The 21,252-nt window shown below is 47.9% G+C and overlaps 2 protein-coding genes across 2 annotated transcripts; one reads left to right on the forward strand and one right to left on the reverse strand.

Annotated features, from left to right (window-relative positions):
• Window positions 1-58: 58 nt before the first annotated feature.
• On the reverse strand, window positions 59-6,040 carry ARMC6 (armadillo repeat containing 6; the record flags this gene model as incomplete). Its single annotated transcript, XM_084276414.1, has 7 exons — window positions 59-1,301; window positions 2,191-2,328; window positions 2,854-2,985; window positions 3,531-3,676; window positions 4,134-4,704; window positions 5,241-5,323; window positions 5,920-6,040. 7 exons carry the CDS (start codon window positions 6,038-6,040, stop codon window positions 1,089-1,091), a joined length of 1,404 nt encoding a protein of 467 aa, XP_084132540.1. The 3' UTR covers window positions 59-1,088.
• A 1,552-nt stretch (window positions 6,041-7,592) lies between these two features.
• On the forward strand, window positions 7,593-20,979 carry SUGP2 (SURP and G-patch domain containing 2; the record flags this gene model as incomplete). Its single annotated transcript, XM_084276213.1, has 9 exons — window positions 7,593-7,707; window positions 8,779-10,437; window positions 11,350-11,467; window positions 12,142-12,647; window positions 12,829-12,940; window positions 13,742-14,247; window positions 15,101-15,165; window positions 15,448-15,584; window positions 20,625-20,979. The coding sequence occupies 9 exons, from the start codon at window positions 7,593-7,595 to the stop codon at window positions 20,674-20,676; spliced, it is 3,270 nt and encodes a 1,089-aa protein (XP_084132339.1). The 3' UTR covers window positions 20,677-20,979.
• Between the last annotated feature and the right edge of the window lie 273 nt (window positions 20,980-21,252).

Raw genomic sequence — 21,252 nt, forward strand, 5'->3', positions numbered from 1 at the left:
CCTTTCTCCTCCTGTCTCAAAAAGGCTCCATTAAGAGCCAACCACCCAGCTACGTTTTCATGTTTTATAGGGTCAACATTTCTACAGCGAATATCACAGCAGAAAACATCCACTCAAGTACAGCGTGAGCAGCAGCGCAGGAGGAAGGTTCAGCACCCACAAAAGAGCTGGCAACAACAGAGCCCAGCAAAACAGAACCCACTTGGCTGGGGGCACACAGGAGGCTTTAGCTGAGGCTTCAGAACCTTTCCAGATGCTTCTCTCCTGTTTTACCCCAAGTCCACAGCTGCCTTCAGTCCATGACACACACCCTCTTTGTTACACACTTAGGTGCAGGGAAGCGCTACCCTGCTAAGCTATAACCAAAGCTTGTCCCTGGTTTGAAGCCCCCTTAGTACCAGGCCCCAACTAACTCATCTCACTGAAAAAATGTGAACCTTCCACCTGGATGCAGGTGGCAACAGCACAGAGATCTGGTGCTCTGGGCCACACTATCCAAAGTCCTTACTTTGCTTTAGTTTAAAATGTTAGGTTGGCTGGAAATCCAGAACAAAACAGCAACATGGAACAGGGTCAGCAGTACAGGAACAGGGAGCAAAAGAGCACAACAGGACAGAACACATTCACTAACGATGAGATTCTTCCTCATCCATCCCACTGCCTGATCAGGCCACTAGCCTCCATCAGCACAGAGCAGAGGAATAAAGCAGACCCAGCTGCCAGGGCACACACCAAACTTCTACCAGGAAAGATCCACCTGTCCTCTTAGGGTACAGAGCAGCAGGTGGGAATGGCCCCGTTCTGTACACAAGTAACATACATAACAGGGGGGAGCAGATCATCCTCAGGCATTAGCTGGTTTGGGGAATGGTTACTACGCAGGGCTGATCTGCAGCCTGTGAATGCATAAAGCCATTTCAGCTGTAGCTCCTGATAAAACGTTCACTGCAGCCTCACAAGCCAGGCATTTTGCTTTAGATCTTCCAGTTCAATGTAACTGCAAATTAATCCACGCCAGCCTGCTTTCCCCCCTTGAGACTTCACGTACACAGAGGTCTGGAGGCTCCACCGCTCGCTGGAGTGACGACTCATTGAGCTAGGCTGCCCTTCTGACCTGTCCACAGCTCCCGGAGCTCCACTTTGCAGCCCAGGTCCCTCAGCGCCGCTTTGGCCACGTCATCGCAGTCCTTGTGTGCTGCACGAGCTTCTGTTATCAGGTTCTCAGCTCCCATCTCTAGGATGGGCTGAGAGAAGTCCCGGCTCCGGGAGACCAGGTTGCGGATCAGCATGCAAGCCTGTTTCTGAGGAGAGAGGGAAAGGAGTGGGATTAGCACCTTTTGCAGGGAAAAGCCATCCGTGCAGGGTGCTGGCACACACAGAGCAGATCTTCAGATCCAACTAAAGAACCTTTCCTGGGCAACCAAATGTGAGGTGCTGTGGCCAGCAACCAAGCATTTCCTGGGAGAATAAAACCCACAGACAAAAGGTATGGCTTCTCTTTATGTTTTACACAACAAAACCTCCTGCTGCTCTCAGGACAGCAGCACAGTCAAGGATACCAAGTACTTCAAACAATGCTACAAGACTTCTCCAGTTACAGCAGACACACTTTGCCAGCCCCTTGTATGCCATTCCAGGCACCTTCCCTGGTGCTTAAAGTACTCGTTCAAGAAGTATTTTCTATGGTATTTTAATACTCTGGAGCACACAGGTGGATGTGGGACCTACTGAAACCTGTGTGAGAAACCAGAGGCTAACTTCTCATTTTATTTGACTCTGGAAAATAGATGGCAATCTATTTGTTACATGACAAGTAACATAAGGAAGCAGGCTCAATCTGAAAGAGACCATTCTCATCCTGCTCTTTTGAGGAGGAGTAATGCCTGGAAGAGAAGCATAGCATTGCACAGTCACTTGAACCTGGATTCAGGTGGATTTGAAACCCAAAGTGAAGTTCTGCTCTGCTCACACCAGAGTGACAGACACAGGGAGTTAGATCATAGAATCATAGGGGTTGGAAGGGACCTCAAGAGATCATTGGGTCCAACCCCCTGTCAAAGCAGACATTGCACTCCCGACACACTCAAGAACCTTTTGGTATTTGTCAAGCGAAGGATAAAACCCTAATGAAGCAGTGAACCCAGCCAACACCAATCTGCAATAAATAATCAAGTGCTCGGAGGCAAATACCTGTACAGCCACCTCTCGTGGGTGTGCTTTCATAGCCTGGAGAGCTGCCAAGGCCCCTCCACCTTCCATGATGACGTTACAGTTCTCGGGCTTGCGCAACGCCAGCATGCACAAGGCGGCACAGCCTTGCTCACAGATCTGCAAGGCAAAGGGCAAGAGGCAAATCGCTGGCTGACAATGTTGCTTTAACAAAAAGAAAAGTGCTTGGAGTTTGTTTCCCTTTTTTGGCACTTTTAAAAAACGTTATTTTGAAGCTTCTCCCACAGAAGCGTTCTGCTTCTCTGCCACGTACACCAAGTTTTACACCCTGGAGGTGTAGAACTGTCCCCAGTGCCCATCTGGTTCAGGAACAAGAGAAAAAACAATGTAGTAAAGTGGCCAAGCCTTTACATGTACACAAACACTTGCCAAAGCATGCACTTAAACCACCCTGCAACAACTGGATGTTAAGGGTTTAATACCTTTAACTATCAATACCTAAAGGTTTGACAATAAAGGTTCATCAGTTGCAACCATTTAACAACCATACTTAGAAGGCTGCTACTCCCAGCATCAGCTGCTGTGGGTTGTTCCTCTACATGAGTCAGACTCATACCTTGTGCAGCCCAAACCCCACTACCATTCCCAGCACGATGGGACTTCAGCAGCCCCTTGGGTGCATACCTGGGGGTTGCCAAGGTGGTGGCTTATGGCCAGCACGATGAGGTCCGTTCCCCCGGCGTTAACGATGGCATCTTTCACGTCGTCGTTCCCCGCAACAGCTCGGATGGCGCTCAGCACCTGCCTCACCACGTCCTAGGGTCAGGAAGAAACAGCTTAGAAAGCTGTAGGGGGTTCTACAGGCTTCTGACAACAACCCAGAACGTCCTCCAGCAGCTCCATCCAAACAGGAGCCATTCCCAGTTTCCAACAGCAACACTGTTCTGTCACTCACATCTTGCTCCACAGAGTAATAAGGAACCTCGTCAGCTTGGCAGAGGTTTTCAAAGAAGACTAAAGATTCTAACATCAGTCCTGTGGGACTCAAGCATCTCAATCCCCTTGAATCTCTTCTAGCTAGGATGGTGGAAAACCAGAAGCTTGGCTTTTTGGGGAGCAAGCAGAGCTTGTGAAACACAGAGGACGGAGGAAATTACCATGAACATGGGGCTCAAAATTACGACCTTCTTACCTGACAGAGGCCCTGAAACCTAGTTCTGTATGTAAGGGATCAGTAGTGGGCTTTTAACCTTACCTGCATCCAAAATAACACACAGTCCGAGTCCCATTCACAGCCAGGGCTTCAAAATGAGAGCCCAGCTACGCTACCTCCACTCCCAAGCAGCCTTCACAGCGCTCACCGGATGGTCAATGCAGTCAGCCAGGAGAGACACCATGAAATTTAAGCCTCCAAGGTCCACAATCTCTTGACAGAATTCGTTCCTGACAGAAAGGCGGGACAGGGTGGCACAGAGCTCACTGAGAACGCTGGAGTTATCCGTGAAGGCTGCAGGGGAGAGATGATGAATTGAGTCACTATGAGCAAGGAGGGGTGCTGCAGAATCACCATGGTTTACTTTGCTTCATTTAACCCCCCCAAACCATGAAACAGCATGTTTCCCATTAACATATTAAAACAGCACAGGTGACATCCTGCTCACTCTGTATCTAGACTGAGACAGAACATCTCCTCTTGGCATGAATGCAGCAGGGGTGATGTGCCTGTGAACCTGCACTGGGCTGTAAAAGGCTGACAGATAGCTGTGATAACTGGCACTGTGCTGCTAGCCCCTGGAGCAGTCACACTGCTTTCCTCTCTCGGGGCACATTCCATCAGGAGAACTGAACATCACTTCAGTGGCAAATTTTTGACCCGGGGAGCTTCCAGTTAGGACAAAGCAGTGTGAGGTAAGGAAGCAGAGAGGATTTAACATTAGGATCAACACCCCTGGGGTTACTTTAACCTTTTGCAGCTTCAATGAGGACTCTCAAGCCGTCGTTTTCCAACACAATCATTTTGGCATGGTCGTGAGCATGGCCGAAGGGCACGCGGATGTCATCATCAAACGTCATGACTCGCAGCGCCGCGGAGGCCGTCCGGACGACATCAGCACTGTCGCCGTGCTGGACTATAGCTCCAGTCAGCAGTGGCAGGATCCCACCTTTGACAAAGTCCTGCCTGTTCTGCTCGTGCTTCAGGCAGGCGTGCCGCACGCACCGGATCCCAGCCAGCGTCAGTGCCGCGTCCTCCCTGTATTCCCGCAGGGTTTTCAGCAGCAGGTCCTGGCCAGCTGAGTCAAGCAGGTCTGGCTGCCCATCCAAGAGTGCAGACAGGGTACAGAACGCTTTCAGCATTAAACTTCTGTCTCCTGAAGCCAACTGGCAGGCAGAGAATACTGTAGAATAGGCCCCGTTCTGCCCAGCCAGGTAGCGGAAAGCCAGCTGTTCCTTGCACTGATCAGTGAAGACCACCAGCTGCTCGGCCACCTCATCCAGATCAGAGGCAGCAATGGCTCTCCCAAGGGAATCTAAAGTCTAAAGAAGGGGACAAGAGTTAATTTTCCATCTGAGCTGTGAAGGCACAAGAGCAATTCTTTATAGCCAAATCTGTTTGTTTATAATTGTCTCATTTGAGACTCACAATGAGTTTGGCCTGTCTACAAAAGGGCCATCTCAAAGGCCAGGGGTTTGTCTTCATGCACAGGAGCAGGGGCTTCTCTGTTCTTCTGCCATCAGCCTGGGTTACTTCTTTCTCTTTCTTTAAAGTTCTTCTGTGGTTTGATTTTACTTGACATCAGCAGAATCTGCTTCTCAGTTATGAGTGGCAGTTTCTGCTTTCCCAGGCATTTGGCACTTAGACAGATACCACCACTGAAAAGTGCAAGTTCACTCTTTCAACTTTCTCTATTATTCCAGGCTTGCAGAAGAGCTGGGATTAACTGCTTGTTGAGGAGCTCACAAAGAAATAGGACAGATGCAGACATAGAAGGTACGTCTCATTATTCTTAGTCTACCACTTAAACTATTACATAACCCTGATCTTAGAAGGCAACATAAATTTGTGCTCCTACCAGCAAGATTTCATGCTTTTGCTTTTGTCCATTTTCAGAGGCAGGCTGCCGCACAGCTTTCACAATATTGCTTAGGTCAACTCCTAAAAGGAAAAACAAAGCCAGGATCAATCAGTATTAGCTACAAGAGCTTGGACACAATTCATCAAGTGGGGAGGGAAAAAAAGAAACAAAAAGCTCAATTTCATTCATGAACTGCGCCCTACAGTTTCACCTGACGTGGATTTTCAATCATAATTACTCCAGGAAACTGGGTTAGCATTAATAGTGTCTGTGTTCCATTTCACAAAAGCTTCTTTTCAACAGCAGATGATCAATCTTTGCGTGCAGGTTCCCTTAAAGATAATTAAAACCCCAGTCTGTAATAACAGGCAGGACAAGGGGGAATGGATTAAAACTAAAGGAAGGAAGGTTTAGATTAGATATTAGAGGGAAGTTTTTTACAGAGAGAGTGGTGAGGGGCTGGAACAGGCTGCCCAGAGAGGGGGTGGATGCCCTATCCCTAGGGGTGTTCAAGGCCAGGTTGGCTGGGGCCCTGGGCAACCTTGTGTAGCTCCAGGCCTGGAGGTTGGTGTCCCTGCCTGTGGCAGGGGGTTGGAGCTCTGTGATCCTTGGGGTCCCTTCCAACCCAGCCCATTCTATGATAACCTGAGCTATGAAGTAGACAAACTTACAATACCTTGGGACTCGAACTGCTGCACAGCTTCCCTCACAGCCTCTTCCGGGTCCATTTCAAACTCTGTGATGTTTTCCTGCACCGCATCATCGAACGTTTCCTGCGCAATCTGCTTGGACCCCATTTCACTCCAGCGGGATGAGCTGCCTCCTGGTGCTGCCATTACAGGGTTCACAGTTAGTTCTGCTGCAAAACCTCCTGGGCTTAATCAGGCACAAAGGAACCAACTTGCCCTGTCCCAAGACAGAAGCTCTGAACTGGATACCAAGCACATGTGGTCACTGGGGCGGCTTCGGGCCTTCCCGAGGGGCTGAACTCATCGGGCAAGAGAATCACCGGGCACTTGGGGCTGTGGACCAGGCCCCACATCCCACTGGGCTGCGGACAGCCCGAGGGGCACGGCGGGTAGCCTGGGGCGGGGGGGCACCGCCTGCCGAGGCCCCGCGCAGCCCCGCAGCCTGACTCCGACCCTGCGGGGACCGGTTCGGCCCCACACCCCGGTCAGCGGGCCTGGTCCCTCTGTCTTTCAGCCGGGCCTGCTCGGGAGAGGGCCCAGGGACCGGGTGCAGAGCCCGGGGCAGCTCCCGGAGGCACAGCGCGCACCCGTTCCCCTTCCAACCCACCTCTGTCCCTCACCAGCCGCGGTACCGCCACCCGACGGGCTCCTCCCGCCTGACAAAGAGCAGCGCGCTGAGAGAACCGACCCTGCTCGGCCGCCGTACAGGGCCGGTAGACACACCCGGCCCCGCCCTCCGCTGGCCCGGCCCGCTCAGTGCGCATGCACCGGTGCAAAAAGTCACGCCGACACCCCTCACGAGAAACAACGCGGGGCGAAAAAGACCCCGACGGGGCCAGGCGCGCATGCGCCCTGCCCGGAACGTGCTCGCTCGCCGCACATACATGCGGTCGGCCGCCTTCTGCGCATGTGCGCTACGCGGCCACTCGCTGAGGCGGGCCTAGAAGGCGGCGGATACCCCGGGGCGCTGCCGCCGGTGGGGTGGGAGGTTGCGGGCCGCTCCCGCCCGCCTCCCCTCCTGCTTACCGCACCGTCCGACCCGACACCGTGCCCTCACCGCCGGTACCGGCCCGCGCCCGCGCAGCGCTGCCCCAAAGCCACCCACCTTCAGGGGACGAGGGAGCCGCGCGTGCGTCGCGGCTGGGCCCGCACTGCGCAGGCGCGGCGCGGGGGCGCGGGCGGGCGAGCGAGCGGCGTCCCGCGGGGGCTGCTGGGAGGTTCCCGTGTGGCGGGGAGGCTGCGGGGCCGGGGCGGGCGGTGCCGCCTCGGTGAGGGCAGGGCCGGCTCCCGGCCGGGTCGCGCCGCGGGGCGGGGACGGCTCCTCTCGCTCCTCCTCCTCCACCTTCGGTTCCCAGCGCTGAGCCGCGGGCTGCGAGCTGCTGGGGGGGTCGCTCTGTGAGGGGCGGGAGGCGGCCGCGGCTCGCCCTGGCGCCGCGTCCCGCCTCAGGCTGAGCCACCCCGCGCGGGGGGTCGGGGGGAGCCGCCCGCGGCCCCGCAGCGCCCGCGCGGGAATCCTCCGGGCTCAGCCCGGCGAGGGGGGGTCCGTGTCGCCGGTGGTGGTAGCGGGAGGGAGGGAGGGAGGGAGGGAGGGAGGGAGGGAGGGAGCTTCCCCCGCGCCCCGGCCAGGGTCGGCATTGTGCTGTTTTCCTGCAGGGTGAAAATGGCCTCTCGGCGGATCACACGGGAGACGTTCGATGCCGTGGTGCAGGACAAAGTTAAGCGGTACCGCATGGACCGGAGCGATGCCGTGGAGGGCGCGATCCATCACTTCAAAGGTAACGGAAGGCGCCGCGGATGCTGACAGCTCTCCTGGTAACCGTGACGCCAGGCTCCTGCCTCCCGCCGGCGGCCTGTCCCTAAAACACGGCTTGTCCCCATGGTTTTCCACGTCTTTTTTTTACTGAGGGGGCTGATAGCTCAGTGTGGCTGAGGCTGGGTTAATGTGGAGTGCAAATTCCGGGCAAACCCCCGAGTTTCTAACAAAGGAATTCTGCTCAGTGGGTCCGGTTTCAGGGAGGTCCCCAGAGACACTGATGCAGGGTGGAATTCCATAGATGTCTGACAAGTTAAATAAATGTCGCAGCCACTTGGAACCTCTGAGTGTTCGTGTTGCATTTGGAGAAAAACCTAAAAGCAGGGCATGAATCTGGTGAATGTATGTAAAACACAATCCGTGGATTCTTTTATCTTCTAAATGATTTAAAATGTCTAGAAAAAATGGCTTGGATTGCATTCATGAAGAGAGTTTTCAAATGAGATGTCTTCTCTTTCTCAAAGTTGTATAAACTCCGCAGAAGTCATTTCTTTTAAACACTTGACTGTGCAAGTGTTCTCTGCTTTCTGAGTTTAACTACTGGGAGTAAGGAATAGGGATTTTTGGATGCTTTGCAGGAAGCTCTGGTGTTATTTTAGATAATTATGGATGAGTTTGTAGGAAATGCCTTGTTCTCTTCGACTGGAATTCCATTGTTCAGCGTGGAAAGGCACCAGCCTGTGCTGGTTTCACACCTGAGAAACACAAGTGGAAGTAGGATGAGCACAACATTAATGTCATCCAGACTGAGAACGGTGTGGGCAAGGAGTGAGGCCTGTAGCAGAGCTTGTATTTCAAAGTAGAAGCTGTAGTAAATAGTTTTGTTACCTGTCTTTAGGCACAGGCAATGATTTGTTGCTTTTTACTTACTCTGATTTACTCAGTGGATGGAAGAAAGTAGATGGGAATATCCCATGGTATATGTGTTACTGCTCTTCAGGACTTTTGATGTGTTGATGCTTGTCTCTAAATGTGTTCATTTGTTCTTAATACTCTTTGCAGTGTTGATGTATTTATGTTTTTGTCGCTGCAGCTCATCCAAGGCTGGTCCCAAGACCAAGATATGAGGACAGTTTTCATGATGACGGAAGGTACGCTCATGACAACACCCAGCACCATCCCCACGACGACTGGAGCGAGGACCCTAGAGATGACTACCCAGGCCCTTCTTACAGGTCTGCCAGTCCTCTCGTAAGGAAAGATAACTATTACCATGAACAGTACGGCCGCCCAGCACCTCGTGACAGGGAATTTGGCTGCCCCACACCTCGTGACCGGGGGGAGTACGGGCGCCCAGCTTCACATGACCGGGGGGACTACGGGCACCCAGCATCCCGCGACCGGGAGTACGGACACCCAGCTTCCCACGACCGGGAGTACGGACGCCCGACCTCCCACGACCGGGAGTACGGTGGCCTGGCTTCTCATGACCAGGACTACGGTTCTCCTGACTCTTGGGAATCCACCGGACCACATGAGACTGATTTTAGTTCTTCAGACATTTTAGGTGACTTCAGGTCGCCAGGGCTCATGGAAGATGATTATGGCAACATGGAAAACCAGGAGTACGATGTGGACTATGGAATTCAGTCTGACAGTGAGTTCCGACCCCCGATGCGGAGGGGCAGCATGGGCAGGGGCAGAGCTCTGCGAGGAAAGCGTATTGCACGGGGCGTTGTTAAAACTAAAGTGTTCAAAGGAGATCTCAAAATGCCCCTAAAGAAATGGAACACTAAGAAACCGCTGCCAGGCCCTGACCAGAAGCCAGCTTTGCAGCCTGAGCAAACCCCCGAAGCCGACGAGCGACCCAACCCGAGGCCGGTGACCGTCCAGCGCCCCAACCAAAAGCTGCCTCTACGACCTAATCAGAGGCCAACTATAACAACCCAGAGACCTATTCTCAGGCTTCCAAAGCCTGTGCATGTTTTCAGAAATCTCAATTTTGACCTTGTGGACAAATCAGACATTTTTTCCACCTTTGGAATAGAGATTATCAAGTGGGCTGGGTTCCACGCCATCAAGAACGACGCAGAGTTCTCCCGGCTCTTTGGGGCTCTCTTTGAGCTGGAGACAGAAACCTGTGCAAAAATGCTGGCTTCCTTCAAATGCTCCCTGAAGCCAGAACACAGAGATTACTGTTTCTTCACTATCAAGAGTTTACAACACGCTGCTCTGAAAACTCCCAAAGTGGACAATGAGTTTTTAAATATGCTGCTGGACAAGGGTGCTGTGAAAACCAAGAACTGCTTCTTTGAGATAATAAAACCTTTTGATAAGTACATAATGAGGCTACAGGATCGCCTCCTGAAAGGTGTTACCCCCCTGCTGATGGCCTGCAATGCTTATGAACTGAGCATTAAGACGAGTGGCTTTGGGAACCCAAGGGAAATGGCCAGTGCTTTTGAGACCACTGTTTCCCTTTGCCGCAAGTCTTTAGCGCTCCTGGGCCAGACCTTTGCGCTGGCGTCTGTTTTTAGGCAAGAGAAAATACTCGAAGCTGTGGGGCTCCAGGAAATGGCTCCAGCACCAACCCTGTTCCCAAACTTTGACGATTCGACGCTGTTTGGAAGGGAGTACATTGAAAACTTGAAGGCTTGGTTGGAAAAGAGTGGATATCCAATTCAGATGAAAAAACCTGAACCAGAGTCCACAATACAGCTTAAAAAGCCCCCTCCTGACACAACAGTTACAAGTGAGTGAACTGTTGTAAGATACTCTGTTGAATACAGTTTCTGTATTTGTTGCTAGCATATTACCTTAATTTTTATGGTTTTGTTAGGTCAGGAATTCCTAATTCTGGGAATTCCATGTAAATCCGTAGCGGTGCTGAGGCAGATAGTACTTACTATCTGTTGTAGCAATCACTTTCAGCTTTGTGGCTGAAAGCATGTCTCCTTCCTCCCCTCTCCTGCTCGTGCTTATACTTTAAATCTAGGATGTTCACCTTGTGCCCTTGGCTGCCTCAGCTGCCCTACCCTCCAGCTTCACAACCTCGAGGTAGGGAGGCCAGGACCGCAGCTGTAACTGGCTACATCACCAAGTAAGTATTTGCACATAAGCAAAGTCAGAGATGTTAACCTGTTTATCAGATGCAGGCCTGTTTTCTTTGCAGTTGTCTATAGGCTGCGATCCATAGGGATACTGTAGGCCATCTAGTTCATCCCTTCTAAAGCGTTCTTGCTCATTACTACAATCACCTGTTTGTTCCTGATTGACCTGCTGATATGCTTGCAGGGAGGTTTTGCAGCACTGACATTGAACAGCCAATAATTTGGGACTCATCCCTTCAGAGGAGTGCACAAATACATTGATTTGGCACCAAAGCCTGCTGCCTTTTAAAGGATGGCTTAACTTGCCCAGGATGGCAAAGGCTGAGTTTTTTAAACCACAGTGCTTCTCCTAATAAACTGTTCTAGAATCTAAACTGAGTGGAGAAAAGAGTGAGGGAGTTTCTGAGGTTTCCTTCATTCACTCCAGGATTAAGTGTAGCCTTTTTTATATTAGTACCTTGGAAACTTGCAAGTGTCAGAGATGAGAGAAGATGACATATGGATATTCTGGTGATGAGAATAATACAATGGTTGCATTTTATTTCTTCCTACAGCCCCACAGCGAGCTGATCAGAAAGTTGTAGAGACAATTGAACAGCTAGTGAATAGCATTGTTTCAGGAACCTTGTCTGCCAAAGAGAGAAATGCTCAAAAGAACTGTCCTGACTATTGGTAGGTGTGTTTAACAGTACGTTGTAATTGTACTCTCTGATGAAGCTATTTGGAACACGTTATATGAAATTCAGCATTTCACTCAGTGGGTGTAAGACAAAGCCTATTGTATGCTCAAGAAAATGTTTCATAAGGTAGTTGTACCTCCCAGTATCCCTGGAAGTTGTCCTCTTGCTTCAGTTTTGTCTCATTGATTGTGTTCCTTCTGATCTGTCCATAGTGACAGTGTGTCAATCCAAATCCAAGCTGTTAAAAGCAATTTCAGCTTATGAGATGAAAACAGAAAGTGGCTGTAGTTAATGAAAACAGAGGGTAACAGACTGAGGGAGCTGGTGTTCTGTGAATAATGTTGGAGGGGGAAAGCTGAGACACTTCCAAGGGTCACGATCTTTTCACGTGACAGTACCTCTTCGTGTGGGAATTGCAGGGTAGCTGATTAATTACTAGCCATGTGATTTCTGTCAAAGCCCCCCATGGTTTATTTGCTTGGCATGCTTTACTTACTGCTTTAGAAGGGGAGTTGACTGTTAACTCTGAGAAAAGCCCACGGAGGCTGAGGTTAATGTAGCAACTTGTGTCTACCCCTGGAACAAAGGATGGAGTTACTACTGGGTTTCTGAGCTGAGAATTTGAGATTAGTTGTGCTTTCATTGTATTTATATGATTTTATTTAGGTTCTTGTCTGATGAAGATAGTCTAGAATACAAGTATTACAGGCTGAAGTTATCGGAGGCGCAGAGGCGGACGTCGGCTGATAAGGAAGCGGGTGAGGGCAGAACACTGGAAGAAGCTGCCTCAGAATCAGTCAGGGCCATGTGGTATGCCAGGAGAGTTGCAAGCATTAAGAGAAAGCTCTTTAAAAGGAAAAGGTTTGGGATATTGGCACCACATGGTATTCGAAGAAGGAAGGCAAGGAGAGCGACCACAGGAACACAGACTGTCCTGTCAGCTGGTACGGTGCTGAAGCACCAGGACAAGCACCCTGAAGGTTCAGCCCAGTCAAAGCCTTTGGCCTCAGAAACCAGCCTGTCTGAGAAGAATTCCTCCCTCGATACAACCTCATCCTCACAGTGTGCCACCAGCTCAGACCTCTCCCTGCCAGCAGAAGAAAGGACAGATGCTGAGGATTTATTAATACCTCCTGAACTTTTCCCACCATTGTCCTCTCAGTTTCCTGATGGTAAGTGAAGACTCAAGATGATATGTTAAATTGTAAATTGTTAAGAGAAAAGAATTGTTCTGCTGGGAATCCTAAAACTGGCTGCTGCTGCTGAAGTAGCTGGTTCTCAGCTGTACTGACCTTTCAGGGGTTGTGGATTCTGTGTGGAGCCATCAGGTAACGAGCCTTCTGTCTCTTGCAGTGGATGCTAAAACAATGCAGACTGCTGAGAAGCTGGCCAAGTTTGTGGCTCAGGTAGGACCAGAAATCGAGCAGTTCAGCATAGACAACAGTGCAGATAACCCAGACCTTTGGTGAGTACCTTACACACCTACCTGTGTAAACAGGCTGATAAGAAAAATCGAAACACAGCTAGACAGTTACTAAGGAGATAATTACTTCTACTGTTTGTTGAGATGTATGCTTTTGTTCAATGTGTTTAGGAACAGAGGATTTTGAGCAATACTTCTGTTGTCCTGCTCAGCACCTCCATTAATGGTCAATATCTAAGAAAGAAAACCACTTCCCACACGTGCACTGATACGTGTGATTTTCTCTTTGATACCCTAAGTAATCAGCTTGCATCCTCACACAGTGTTCTGCCAAAGTATTTTCAGTCTTGGTTGTTGGGGTTCATTGTTGTTAAGTGAGCCTTTGATTACAATGGCCAAAGAGCTCTAGTATAAACTCTCACAGGCTTTTCTAGTCACGCTGCCCACAGGAATGCAGCCCTGTTATCCCTTCTGCCTCTCAGAATCAATGCACCTATTTCCACACAGACCCCATGAGTGGAATCTGGAAGACCTGAATTCTTTTCTGGGCTCTGCTGTTTGCCTTCTGGGTCACCCAGAGCTAGCAGTGTGTCTTAGTTTCTATACAGTAAAGATAATTTTATGGAATTCTTTACAACACAGTTTGAGGAGTGCTGACAAAGCAGTCTGTAAGAATTGAGGAGAGTGATGGCTGCTCTTGGTATATGTTATTGGGGAATCCAGTATTCTTCTTGTACAAAAACATACCTGGAGTGACCATTCAGAAGATTAATGAGAGGTTTATTTCTCATGTCTTGCTTTGTGCCAGCTAAAGAAAATACTTTCACTGTGCTTTTTGCTCAGGTTTCTACAGGATCAAAACAGTTCTGCTTTCAAGTTCTACCGAATGAAAGTGTACGAGTTGTGTCCATCTATTAACTTCAGTGCTGTGTCAGAGATCACTGATGCTGGGGAAACTGCTAAACCTGAAGAGAGAAGTTTGGATATTTCAGAAGAGGAAGAGGATGAGGAAGAGGAGGAAGATGATAATGAGGAGGAAGCTGAGTTTGAGGAGGATATCTCCCAGCCTTCAGAAGAGTTGGAAATGGAGCGAGAAGAGGATGACATCTCAGCAGGTAGAAGTGTGGAAAACCTAGCTGAAGAGATGGTTTCCAGAACAGGAGAGGAAATTTCAGCAGGTGAAATGCAGCTAGCCACATCATCTGATGGTGCTATACCAAATCTGTCGACACAGGCATCAACTCCTGCTCCTGGTACCCTATTTCCTCGCAAACGAATCAGCAGCAAGTCTCTGAAAGTTGGTATGATTCCTGCATCTAAAAGGATCTGCCTCATAGAAGAACCAAAAGGTGAGTGTTCAAAGATACTGTGTAGGGATGAGGAATGAGTTTTGTTGCTGACTGCTACTGGCTGAAAGAATTACTTGTCTTTAATACAAAACCAAATAAAGGTGTTAAAGGTTCATTCTGCTGATGGGAGAATCTGATTAAACAGCAGCTGTTGTGTTACAGTGCAAAGTTGATGTCAAACATATTTCTCAGATGTTTTCTTGAGTGTACATGAATTTTATCCTCTCTCTCCTGCTCAGATCACTCACAGTAGTAGTTTTTGCAAGGTTAGTTCTATCAGTGTACGGGATGTTTAACAGACTTAAGTAGCACTGAGCATCTTTTGAGTGTTTCACTCAATATATTCAGCCTTTGGATTGGTCTGTCAAATGTTCCCCATGCAGCCACAGCAGGGATGGATCATGATATCCTGAGAACTGAGATAAGAGCTTGAAAGTGCTGACAGGTGCTGGGGGCTACTTTCACAAAGGTCTCTTCTTTGTGGGATGATTTTTATTGGTGTCATCATCTGTGATGTGAAATGACATAAAATAACCTAATTTAAGTCCAGTCTGAAATCAGTGTTACAGAAGCTTGGGGAATGAGAGATCTAAAGTCCTTATACTACATTATTCATTAGTGTATTGCTGGCATGATGGGTCCAAAACTGACACATGCATGTACTGATTACCTTTATTTTGTGGTGGAGGGGAAAAAACCCTATTACTGCTTCTTTTCTTTATTCTAATCTTTCTTACTTGTTCTGATTTTAGGCCAAGGCACAGAGTTAGTCCCACATGAGCTGTACTTCCAGAATTCTGTATTAAAACTGTTTTCCTTTACAGTTGAATCTTGTTTCTGGTTTGACTTGCAGTGCATGAACCTGTGAGAATTGCTTACGACAGGCCTCGTGGGTGCCCAGTTACAAAGAAGAAGAAGGTAAAGAACTCCTCTGCTTTGCCATGGCTGAGACAGCCTCTGAAATAATGTCATTAAACAGTTTGAGAACCTGACATTTTTTGCTAAACTAGCAAGGCAGGTATTTACTATGATAGTCTCTTTCTGTGCACTAGTGAAGTGCTGCTTTGAAGATCTTCCTGTATATCAAGAGATTGAAACACACTTGTTTTATGGGGGGGAGGATTGAGGGATTTTAAAAACATCATCTGCCTGTGTAACAAAAAAAACCCCAAACTTTGTTCTGTTTTTTCCTCTCCATAGAAACCAAAAGATTTAGAGTTTTCACACAAGAAACTGACAAACAGGAATGTGGGTTTCCAGATGCTTCAGAAGATGGGCTGGCAAGAGGGACATGGCCTTGGTACACGAGGAAAGGGAATCAGAGAGCCTGTCAAAGTGTATGTAATGGGAGCACACTGCAGAGATCTGACAGCTCTGGAAAAGGCTGGGATTTCAGTAGTAACTATGTCTGTCTAATCCACCTAGATGTGGCCAGTTCAGTGCTTTGTTTCCTTCTTGACATTGGCAAAGCTGAGCGTGGAGACATCCCACATCTTCCTGGACAGAGTCTGGTCTGGAAGGTGGCTGTTTCTTGCCATCCAGTTTGACGTCCCTGAAGGCTGCAGCATGAATGCTGCAGTGTGTGGACAGTTGTGTGGGTGCCCCTGTTCTTCAGGAGGTGTTTTTAGTGTGTTTAGGTGTTTTAACATGTAGTGTTATCCTGGGAGTCTCCTTGCCACCACGCCAGGTACGTAATACACACATAGACTCGGGAGTTCATGTGCAGTACTCCTGGGTTTAGGCAACAGAGGTGTTTTCACTCTGTGATTCATTCCACTGCATACTGAAAGAGGTAAGTGCATCTGCCAGGAGGTAAGTGTGCTTTGTCCTTTAAAATATACCTTTGGTTTTGAATCTTCCATTCTGTCCTTCCAAGTTGCTCTATCCCATGTCCCCTGCTCCAGCACAGAGAATAGATAATATGTCCTTCAACTCACTGGCTGACTAAGGAAGCAGGAACCATTTGTTTCCCTCTGAACATGTATGACAAGCCTTCTAGTCCACACATGCAGTTTGTGGTTAAACAGTCTTATTTCTCCAGGGATTTTTATGTTCTCTTCATGCCCTGGACAATACCGGTCACTATAGTTGTTGGGGTACTTGTAGTTGTTAGCTTTCTGTGTTCCTTTGTGCTCCCTGTGGCCATCACTGTATTTTCTGCATTTCCTCCTTGGGCAGTGAGCAGGCAGCTTACTTTGCCTGCAGCTCTCTAGTGCTCACCAGTGTTAGAACCTTGGTTCTTAACCTCAAAACTCACTGGGACCAAATACATGAGCAGCGTGTTTGGCTTCTGTAGGTCCTGGCACAAATCTCCTCTTTCCTCCCCTTTTGTAAACTACTGGCTCTTGTATCAATGACTTGTTTAAAGGTCCACATGTTATTCTAATCTCATTCTCTGAGCAAAAGGGGATGGGATTAATAATTGGAGACTCCCCAGTTCTAGTGTAGAGCCTATCTTGTTCATTATGGAACACTGATAATTGAAATGGATGCTGGCCCTCTTGTGTTAGGACAGTGTGAAGCTTGTCTTTATCTGGGAGAGCAAGACATATTTGCAGGCTTGAAGAGATATTTATTTATGTTCACTAGCTGGTGTGGTGAAATTTTTAATGTAACACAAGTGGAACTGACCTGGAGGATGAAACTGGCACAGAGGATCCTTCCTGTTGGTAGATATTTCGTTACTCTTAGGTTAGTACTGGCTGTGTTCTGCACACATAGCCCAGAGCAAGAGCTGGGTTTTAATTAGCTGTTTCTCTGCATTCTTGTGGGTCATCGTCTTCACCTGCTTCCAGGGCAGAAAGTAGTTTTGGTGTTGTTGGGGCCTGTTTGCTTCTGTTGGGATGTTGGGATGAAGAGAGATGAGTTACTGACCTGTTTTTCTTGGAATGATGTGAGCTCCAGGTTTTGGCTGCTCTGTGTATCCCACAGGACTTCAACTTGCTCTGGGTGCTAGGAGTTTTAAGCAAGCAGCATTATGTTCCCTTGGTGAAAACTTCATCCTTTATCCTGAGTTGTGTGGCATTTCCTGCTCATTCCTCGGTGCCTCTGACTTCAGTTTTTGAAATGCAAGACGTAAAGCCAACACAGATCCTCTCCACATGAGTAAAGTGGTTAATGCAAGAGTTCCACTAAGAATTGGTCGGTTAGGTGACTGTCTTAATGTCATAGGAGCACTGTTCTCTGGTGGGTATTTGCATGTGTAACAGGAGGTGGGAGTTGTGTTCTGTGGATCTGGAGTTCCAGGCACTGAGCCTCCGCTCCCCTTCTGCCCCCAGGGAAGCAGAGCCGTTCTCTGCTTGCCCTGTGTCTGTGTTGGAAGCTGTTGTTTAGATCTCTGCTGCTCTTGTCCAATGTAACAGAAACCAAGTATTCTAACTCTCCATTTTACTCCCTAGGGGTGCTACCTCTGCAGGGGAGGGCTTGGGTGTTGCAGGGGAAGAAAATAAAGAAGATGCATTTGATGTTTTCCGTCAAAGAATGATACAAATGTACAGGCAGAAAAGAGCAAGTAAATAGGTATGTGCAATGGACAGTCTGCTTTATCCATTAAAATACCTGGGGTTTAAGTCTTCCTTTACCAGGGAAATATTGCTGTTCCCATTAGTGTGTCTGGCTTCCTAGCATTTCCTGAAAACCCAGCCCTGCGCTGAGCTGCTCTGGACTGCTGAATTACCCCACATCTTCTAGGTCTGACCTAAGAGACTCGCTCAGTAGAGAGTGCACGGACATGCAAAGGCTGCTGTGTGGGAGACCTTCAGCAGAGTGTGCCCGTACGAAGAACACTTTGCTCTGTAGTAGTGGACTCAAATACTAACGTGTTTAAAGCATTTTCCAAGATGAAAGTCAATCTTGTATTTAATTGTGCAAGCTATCAACTTGTACGTCATCTTCTGAGGAAGAAACACCTGATTTTGCTCTGGGAAGTGCCTGTTTACCCCTCTCTTTGGCTGAGTTTACCTGTTTTGTGATGAGATGGCTTACCAAAGTTTGGAATAAGCAATGTGAAAACTCTGACTAGCCTGGTTTGGCTCTGATCCTTTCTGAAGCCAAGAACCTTCTCAGATCCAAATCTTCTTGCAAAGCAGTTCAGATTTAGTACACTTTATTGATGGGCTAACCTTCTTATCTACTTCTGGAGTCTGCTTAAAGCAGTTTCCTTTCCTCAGCACAGAAGTGTACAAAGAGTCTCTACCTGTGTGCTTACTTTGTATAGGATTCTAGACTTTGAATGTAGGATGAATAACTTGAGTCCATCTGAGAACACTAAACTCCTTGAAAACCTTGGCTGCTCAGGTTTTTCATTGTAATGAGCTAGTAGTACATATTTTAAATGTACATGAATTTGCAGTTCTTCTCCACCAGATTCTTGAGTAACTTCTTTCCTTCTCAGAGAAGTTTAAGCCGTGAGCAGGTGCGATTCGTGTGTCTGCAGAAAACACTTGGAAGTCAGACATTCAGAGTTACCTGGAAGTGGATCATCAGTTTTAAAAGACCACCAGTTTAGAGTCTTTTCTGTTTCTATTAAATATTTGCTTTGCAGAAGTTCTTTTATTGAAAAAACCCGAGAACTAAGACAAAAAAAAAAGCTTGTACTTCTAAGAGACTATTCCAGAATTTACTGGAAGAGAAGGCTGGATTCATCTACTGTGCTTCAACACAAAGCATCACCCAGCTGCTTGGTGAAGCAGTTCTGAAGATGTGAAGGATTTAGCAGTGTTGCCACAGATAAACTGTCTGATCATTCATCTCTTACTCACTTGCACCTCGATAAGGGATCTGTGACTGGATGACTGAAAGTGGCAGAACTGAACGTGGCACTCTTCATTAGTGTTCTCATTCTCCCATCATTACCTTTCTAAAGCTGGTCAGCAGTCTTCACCTGAGTGTTACACTACCAAAACCTTCTTCACTGATGCTCTTTAGAGAGTTTATCTCGCGCTGACGCATGTTTTGCTTGCTAGGAGTGCTGTCTTGTTGATGTTTTCATCCTGCACCATGCTTCTTGTAGAGCAGAGAGCTTGTGGTACACCACTAACAGCCCCCCACAGTAACAGGGCAGCATCTCAAGTTCCTAACTGACACGTATGTAAGAAAAGGTGTTCTTTGGTTATTGACCTGCCTGTGCCTGCTGTTTAATGAACAAAATGATTTTACTTCTCTGTTAAAACCCTGCTGATTGAAAGGGAGTGTCTTCATTTTCTGTGCTTGTAATAACCAGTTCTAGTTGATGAATGCAAGTTGGGTTTATCAGTATAGAAAAATACGCTGGTTCCCCATGAACATCACGTGTGTCTTCACCTTTACGCTACAAGAAGTTGAAGCATGAAGGCTACAAATCAGAGACCTTTATCTGGTTGACAGGCTTGGTTAAGGACACGTGATAGCCCAGAGATTTCTCATCAGCTTTACTTGGGGATGTTGAAAATCCTTAAACAGTTTGGACCACAGGATCATCAGTTACAGTGTTGGGCAGTGTATGTGCACGTGTTTAGTTCCTGTTTGGGTGTGTTCTTTGCTGCCCTTCTTTCTTTCTTTCCTGTGCTTAATTAACAGTGTTGCAGTGCAAAACCTGAGCCTTTCAAACCAGGAGCTCTGTCACTCCCAGTCTGGTTTACAGTGACGCTCCCAAACCAGTATTGTGGCCTCTGATTTATTTCCCAGTCCCACTCAGAGAATTCAGCTTTTCTTGTACTTTCCCTGATGAAGCTGCCAGTGTCGCTGTTGACAGTTTTTATTTCCCTGCAAACTCCCAGCTCACCTCTTCTTCCACATTGATGTTTTGGAAGCATTCTGGAGTGCATGTTCCACTGCTTGCAGAAGGGCACATGGTGAGGTGGAGTTCCCACTCTCCCAGCCCCAGGTCAGCACTCTGTGCTGATGTAACCGGCGTGTGCTGGGCACGGTGCCGGTCGGGGTGTGTTTACCCAACACCTACGTACCCCCTCTGGGAGAACTGTTGGTATCCAGATTGGGAGCTGGTACCATCCTTTCTGAGTGCAATTCAGTTTCCAGTATGATGCTGTCTTGAGAGTAAAGGTGAACCCTGGGAAAATCTTAATCCGCTGCCCTGGATGACTGTATTATGGTCTGTCTTCCTTGTGCCAAACTTCAGCTTTGGACAAGATACCAGCAGAGCAGTGCTGGTGCTGAGATTCCAGTGCTGCTCTCCAGTGGGTGACCGTTTGCCACTTTTTATCTTGTTTTACCAAGAGATGATCTTGGGCTCCTTTCACAGAAGGAATTCCCTTTTACTTTGGCCTGCTTTTGCAGGCAGCTCTGATTTGAAAATTTTAAATCCTTGTACATGTGAAACATTTGTTATGCAGATGCGTTTCCTTGTTTAAAGTTTACTAGCTTCTTTTCTGTTATTCTAGTTCCAGGCTCTCTTCCATGAAGACTGCAAGCTTCAGTGAACATGTTAGCTAACTTCAGTGGTGTGTCTACTGTCTTTTGGTTGGTTTTCTGCCATTAATCTTGTAGAGCAGTTTGCTAGTTTCTGTTTGTGCAGACGGGCAGTAGTGCTAAGCTAGTAACAATTAGCTGCTTCTGTTATTGGGTAACTGACATTTCTTTTTAGTGTAATTAAACATGTTGGTATTGTTAAATCTTTTAATATCTGCAATAAATGTAGAACTAAACAATTTCCTGGTTTAAATGTTTTGCTTGTGAACTTGGCCATTTGTAAGAGATCTGCATCGTTTTGGCACTAAGGAGTGGAGTTGAGATTATGCAGTGTTACATTAGCGTGAAGCAGGATTTAATGGTGTGTGAGGGAAGGAAGGTCCCTCTGTTTCTGTGCTGCTAAATGTCTCTGTTGACAATACCCACTGAATCATTTCTTAGTTACTTTTTCCTGTGGCTTCTAGTGCATTAAATCCATAACCAAGAGTGTTCCTCTCCACACGAATGCCAGCACCGTTGTGAGCCAGTTAGAATGCAAGGATTTACTCTCTCCACTGTACCCCAGGAATTAATTGTCTCTGATGTACTTGCTACACTGAC

This window comes from Gallinula chloropus (assembly GCF_964237585.1).
Source record: "Gallinula chloropus genome assembly, chromosome: 28".
NCBI lineage: Eukaryota > Metazoa > Chordata > Aves > Gruiformes > Rallidae > Gallinula > Gallinula chloropus.